At 39.9% G+C, this 6,745-nt stretch overlaps 1 protein-coding gene across 1 annotated transcript; it reads right to left on the bottom strand.

The window, feature by feature from the left end:
* Positions 1 to 1,290: 1,290 nt before the first annotated feature.
* On the bottom strand, positions 1,291 to 5,026 carry LOC310676520 (uncharacterized protein). The gene is made up of 3 exons (XM_083438525.1): positions 4,827 to 5,026; positions 3,589 to 3,709; positions 1,291 to 2,597 (listed from the first exon to the last, which is right to left on the bottom strand). The coding sequence occupies exons 1-3, from the start codon at positions 5,020 to 5,022 to the stop codon at positions 2,474 to 2,476; spliced, it is 441 nt and encodes a 146-aa protein (XP_083294651.1). The 5' UTR covers positions 5,023 to 5,026; the 3' UTR covers positions 1,291 to 2,473.
* Between the last annotated feature and the right edge of the window lie 1,719 nt (positions 5,027 to 6,745).

Raw genomic sequence — 6,745 nt, 5'->3', positions numbered from 1 at the left:
CTGCACATTGATGCTAGAGGCCACCAAGATAGAATAAGGGTTTCTACAGGGCCCCCAGAAAGCCAGAGCTGGACCTATTTATGTGCGTGCATTAAAATTATTTGAGCCTAGTGGAAGAAGTTGTAGTAGATGTTCTATTTAATATGTGGAACTTAAATTTGTTTTTTTAAAAATAAATATTTTTTATTAGATTTTCCATAAAAAAAATATTTTTACAAAATTATACATCCATTTTTAACTTAAACCCCTTTTTCCAGAACTTCCCTCAGCTTGTCTGATAATTTTCCGTTTATTTTTTATCCTTGTCTCACATTTCCCAATATTATATTGCACTCAAATACTCTTAATCACATCATATTTTTTAAACAATATTTCTAACAGTAATTTCACAGAGCTTCTTGAAAGCCAACGTACGTTATTTGCTCATCACAGAATTTTTTGATATACTCTGTAAATTTCTTCTAGTCCTCGGAGAATCTCTGGTCACGTGGAACTTAAATTTGTAATCTCAGTGTGGCTGATTTTATTTTATTGCTGATGTTGGCACTTAATGTATTAAACTGTATGGAAATGTCAGTATATTCTGTCCTTAGTGAAATCTGCAAGGTGGGCTGGGAAAGCCAAGAGTTAGGGCAGGGAAGAAGAACCATGGACAGCTCCACATAGAGCTGGGAGGAATTCAGGTGAGATGGATATGGGCATCCCAAAGCAGCAGACCATTGTGTTACTCCAGCAATGGTCTGGGCCCAACTAAAGATGTATTTGTGGGTGTATTTGTAAAATGCATTTACGTTAGGGAAAACTGCTTGCAAACATGTATACATTAGACAAAATTATATAAAAATGTGTCTGTTAGGATAAATTCACACTAAAAGGCTGCTGAATTGCTAAGGTTTTCTTAAGAAAAAAATGCAAATTTCTGAAGAAATGTGGCAAACTGAACAAGATTGGAAAAATAATATATTCAACAGCTTCACAAAGCAAAATGGGAAAATGTGTATGTTAGGAATAGAAGGATCTGTCAATTTCTGTTTATTTTTCCAATCTTGTTCAGTTTGCCATACATCACTGTGACAAAAGTGGCACATTATAGCTAGGAGATGTGTCATACTCCTTTTGGCCGCTTGCTGACTATGTCTCTAGAATATATCAGACCTTTGTAGGAGACCTCCCTCTGAATAAATCCTGAATTACTAGGCCTGAATATATATATACATACATACATACATACATATATATATATATATATAGTATGATGGAATAGGAAAAAAACATAGAAAATAATCCAGAACTGTGGGGGGACCCCATATTTATTTATTCATTCATGTAGGTATTATATACACTTTGCATCAACAAAAATGATCCCAGGTCAGTATACAATAAAATACAATAAAAATACAGTAAAAACAACAGTAAAATTGCAACATTGTTAAAACAGCAGTATGTGAAGCAAAAAACCAAAAGGCCTGGTAGAATGAAAAATATCTGTGTGGTGTCTCAAGGATGACAGAGAAAGTGCTAGGCAGGCTTCTCTAGGAAAGGAGTGCCATAATCAGGGTGCAACAATACGACAGAGCATATAAAATATGGAAATGATCAGGGATTAGATCTGGGAGGGATAAGAGCATAGAAAATGATCATCTATTGGTCTGTCTAAATAAGCATTGTCTACACAGACAGGCAGAAACTCTCCATGGTTTCAGGAGGTGCCAGAAATTGAAACTGGGACCTTCTGCTTCCAAGACGTATGCTCTACCACTGAGCTATCATCATTCCCTTTGGTGTGCCCTGTACAGCTAGCTAAAATTGAAATTATTGAATGAGCTGACGTCTTATAATAATTATAAATAAAGATTACTAAAGCAATAAAGACGAAAGGCAGCAGTCGATGGCCTGTGTTCACTCGGCTTTGCTTGACTGGAGGAAGGCATTCCAAACTATGTTGTTTCAGGAACTATATTTCCCGATTCACAGGTAGTAATAATAGTGAGCTGGTGGTTCAACATTGTTTGATTATTGACTATTTAATTTCTATACCGCATAGTTTATTAAAGATATTTCTAAGCGGTGTACAGAAAATAGAAGCAACAACAGACAAGTTAAACAAAATACAGTGGTACCTCAGGTTACATACTCTTCAGGTTACATACGCTTCAGGTTACAGACTCCGCTAACCCAGAAATAGTACCTCGGGTTAAGAACTTTGTTTCAGGATGAGAACAGAAATCGTGCTCCGGCGGCGCAGCGGCAACGGGAGGCCTCATTAGCTAAAGTGGTGCTTCAGGTTAAGAACAGTTTCAGGTTAAGAACAGACCTCCGGAACGAATTATGTACTTAATCCGAGGTACCACTGTATTGCAAGTATACACAGTAACATATAAAATGGTACATTAATGCAAAGTTACTGAGATATATAAAAATCAATATCAATTCATTTTCTTTCTGACACACCCTTCTTCTGACATGCTGAAATCTAGCTGGTCATGAGCTGAGGACTAGATATGCTCATTGTGATTCTGTCCACGTAGTGAATGATGTTCTTCACCCAGGGACGTTCAAGCTTCACACACACCCTGGAACCATCTCTTAATGTTAATCTGCAAGACAACAAAAGGCAAGCCAATGCAAATAAGCTATGTGGCTTATATTCTTGTTCATAGTCCAAAACATCTGGAGGGCACCAGGTGAGGGAAGGCTGTTCTACCCATAGCTTGGATGCATGTTTGTCACATTATGGGGGAAAGGAGCTTTGTGTGGGGATGTGCTTGCAAGGGGAAAGTGGTCTTAAAAATATAATGCTGGTCTAAATGAACTTTAGTCTGGCTCAGCAAGGTCTAGTTTTAGACAATATACCCTAGCGTCAGGTTGCAGAAGAGAGCTGTGATCATGACGAGATAAGCTGATGTTAGCAATCGCCCCTTAAGTGCGCTAGAATAAGTGCTAACAAGGCCTGGACCTGATCTTTATAACTATAATATAACATTGATTTATAACTATACTTGTAGGAGCTAATAAGAATCTCTATAGTCAGCACTTACTTAGTAGGAATTAGTGAAATGTCACATGCCTGGTAAACATTTTGGAGGAAGGGACTATTTGATTTATAGAGGTAAGCCCTGAGTAGGGCCCCATGGTTGGGTTACTGGTGTTGAATGCTTGCCTATCCTTTAAGTGCATTCTAGGATAGCATGAGAGTCTTCCACTAGCCACTCAACTGTCCCCCTTTTGATGTTCATAAGAATTCCTCTGGCTGTGTATGACCTAAATCATTACCACAAGAATATGCCAAAATAATAGCAAACCAAGGCAGTATACATGACCCAAGCACACACCAATGTGCCCTCTTTTTGCAAATCACATTAAGCTTTTATTATAATCAAACTGAATAGAAACGTTGTGGAGAAAATAAATGTCTGGTGACAATCCCACTGCAGATCTTACCATAGATACAAGGCCTACACTAATTTCCGGTAAGGAGTTTGAACCGATGGCTGCTTAGAAGTGAGGGGATTCTTGGCAGACTTACAAAGGCCCACAAGAATATGAATCCAAAGGAACTGTTTGGGCTTTGGCAGAACAGATACTCACATTGCGTCTTTTGCTAGTCCATGTTCTAGCTTCTCGTAATCAACAACCCTTTGCTTCTTGATTGGTTTTTCACGATACCACTTACAGACACTTCGTGGCCTGGTCTGAGACCCAAGGCTTCCTAAAAAAGACATAAAATAAGAGGGGGGAAATGAAGCTTTCACTTTTATTTTATTTTTTGTTTTCCTTAAAGTATAATCCCACCATGTGATGTGCAATCCATTGCAGATTACCAGTCTGGAAGAGGAAGTTTGAAATTGCATCAAGAAGCAGAGAGGTGGTTCATGTTCTCATCAGAGTATGTTGCTCAGTATCAACTATGCCCAGAACCCTTTTTGTTGAATATAAGGGAGCTCTGGACCCAGCTGAAAGAACAGAAAGCACCTGGCACACGTTTAAAGGGGCAAACAGGTTGTCATGGTCAAGGGTCTGGAAACCAAGCCGTATGAGGAATTGTAGAGTTGGGATCCCTGCCAACTCTACAATTCTATGATTCTATGATCACAACAAAAATGTGGATAATAAGAACAACAGAACATGATTATATCTTCCACAAAGATGGAAATGCTTCAGGGATGCAACAGAATCAGTAGACAGTTGCCACACCTGGAATCAACAAATGTGCCAACCTTGGTTTTGCTTAGTTTCTAATTTTTCCAGTCTTAAATTCAGTCCTCTACATTTCTATAGCAGTTTGCTTTTTTTCTTTAAGTCCTCATGAAAATTCGCCATCACTTTAAGGATAATTTCTCATATTATGCACATTTATTATGTGGTTTTGCCTAACATACACATCTTGCAAACCTATTTTCCCCAACAAAACATATTTTTGTACGTTGTTTTTGCTAATATAGGCATTTTATGCACACTTTATCCCAGCACGTGCATTTTTGCACTGCATCGGGGGAACTGCATTGCAAAATTCAGAGTATTTCAAAGGGTGTCTGTTTCACTTGACCTATTGAATTGGAATGTGCAAATTAGGGAGGCTCTCCTTTAAATTTGAAGCAAATCTAACTTCTCTCCATCTCCACCTGCACACACATATATCATACTTTATCATCATCCATAAAACAAGACCTTGTATCTGTTTCGGGAACTGGATACACAATAAAATGGATTGGGGTTCTGGCTGCACTGAAAGCTGTTTTGCCAGTATCTAAAGCAATATAAGGATTTTATCCCAAAAAGCAATTTGGATGCTACTGCTGAATAGCAGAATAAAATCACACACATACCTCTTATAATGCATACACTGAAGAGCTCAAGGAAAGCAATGGCAAGAATGGCTGCCATATAGAATTTCATGGTTGAACCTTTCCTTAGGTGACGAGAGTGCAAGTATCTCAAGACTCCCCTCACCAGACCTTTATAGGTCACTGGACATTTCCTGTGCAAGTGGCGTAATGGGGAGGATGTGAAGCAGATGATCATTTTTGTCCAACAAAACTTTTCTGTGCTGTCACTCACCGGAAGCTTTTTTCCTGTTACGATATGGTCACTTTCTAACATTTCACTGGTTAGTATTATTTCAGGCACAGAAAAAAAGTGTGGTGGAAACCAACCCAGTGACATCACTAAGCTGTATGTGAAGCCACATAAACCAGAGCGAAAACTCAGCTCAGAAAGCCAGCTCATATAAACAGATGACCTATGGTGGGACTAGGAAACCCCAGACCTGAAAGATAAATGCATCCCACCAAGGCTCTCAGGATAGTCCCTAAGGTCACACCCCTTACCTGCCCTGCTCTGCTTCCTTTGGGTGCTTTTGGATGGCTGGACCATGTCCTTGCTAATCTGATAATGATAGAATGAAAGTCACAGGAAACAGTGGTGTCTTCATGAAATATGGTTTTATTCACACCTTTAAACAGACTGCGTGTAAGATGGAAGGGTGTGCAGCATTAACACTTCAACAGAGTTTGTTCTCCCATTAGATATCTAGGTGGTTACCCAATGCCACTGGATTATCACAGAACAGAATTGGGCACCTGTATGTTCCCAGCTTCAGCTGCAAGTTGAGATTGGTCCCAGGTCTATTGTTCTCCTACACAGCAGTAAGGAACTTATATCAGCTCAAGGGCTGCATTCCCTTCTGGGTGGAGAAATGAATTTAAATTGTATGTTTCTATAGTAGGCTAGTTTCTACATGCACATAAAAATGCACACCTGTCCTCCATCCAGGCAAGCATGAGGCATGATCAGAGTTCAAGGACACATTCCAGTCAGGTAAAAGCTCATCTTTTGGAAGCATCTCCAGCGACTAGTTTCTGTGGCAGCCACTCACCTATAGTCCAAAAGATACAACAGACTTTTTGAAAGCCATTAACTTAACAAAGAGGTTTGTTTTGATCATTTTAGCAGTCTCATTTTCTACAGAATCTCATCCTACAGGTGTAAAACAACAGGGTTGGAGGGGACACCGAAGATGACAACCAGGTTAACTCCCAATCCCATGATAATATAATAATCACACACACACACACACACACACACAGAGAGAGAGAGAGAGAGAGAGAGAGAGAGTTAAGTCCAGTCAAAGGCGACTATAGGGTGCAGCGCTCATCTCGCTTTCAGGCCGAGGGAACCAGTGTTTGTTCACAGACAGCTTTCTGGGTCATGTGGCCAGCATGACTAAACCGCTTCTGGCGCAGTGGAACCCAGTGACAGAAACCAGAGCGTACAGAAACGGCTTTTAATCCTTCTACCGCAGTGGTACCTATTTATCTACTTGCACTGGTATGCTTTCAAACTGCTAAGTTGGCAGGAGCTGGGACAGAGCAACAGAAGCTCACCCCGTTGTGCAGATTCAAACCGTTGACCTTCCAGCAAGCCCGAGAGGCTCAGTGGTTTAGACCAGAGCGCCACCTGCTCCCCTATTCAGCACTCTAAGGGAATGCATCTCCATGTAATTTCATGGCAGACTCTAGAGCTACACAGACAAGATGCAAAATTACACTTGCTCCTAATAATATCCTTCATGTCATCAGGTGGAAAAGCAAGATGTCAACAAAGTGTCCATGAATTGCTGGAATTTGCTCATATTGTAAATATAAAACTACTTCTGGAAATTGCCCCAACAAATGTTTATAGATACTGTAGATTAGCCTGATGAAAAGGCATCAACGATACCAAGAACAGGGTATGTGGATGTTTC

This window comes from Podarcis tiliguerta, assembly GCF_965153285.1.
Source record: "Podarcis tiliguerta genome assembly, chromosome: 4".
Classification (NCBI taxonomy): domain Eukaryota; kingdom Metazoa; phylum Chordata; class Lepidosauria; order Squamata; family Lacertidae; genus Podarcis; species Podarcis tiliguerta.
The sequence above is the reverse complement of the archived record's forward strand: the minus strand, read 5'-3'. Positions and strand labels throughout refer to the sequence as shown.

Excerpts from the sequence above, each read along its gene's own strand:
- LOC310676520 (XM_083438525.1), bottom strand. The coding sequence starts at position 5,022 with ATGATCATCTGCTTCACATCCTCCCCATTACGCCACTTGCACAGGAAA. Across the intron at positions 3,710-4,826 it reads CAGTGTATGCATTATAAGAG|GAAGCCTTGGGTCTCAGACC; the intron begins GTATGTGTGTGA and ends TGTCTTTTTTAG. Across the intron at positions 2,598-3,588 it reads GGACTAGCAAAAGACGCAAT|ATTAACATTAAGAGATGGTT; the intron begins GTGAGTATCTGT and ends GTTGTCTTGCAG.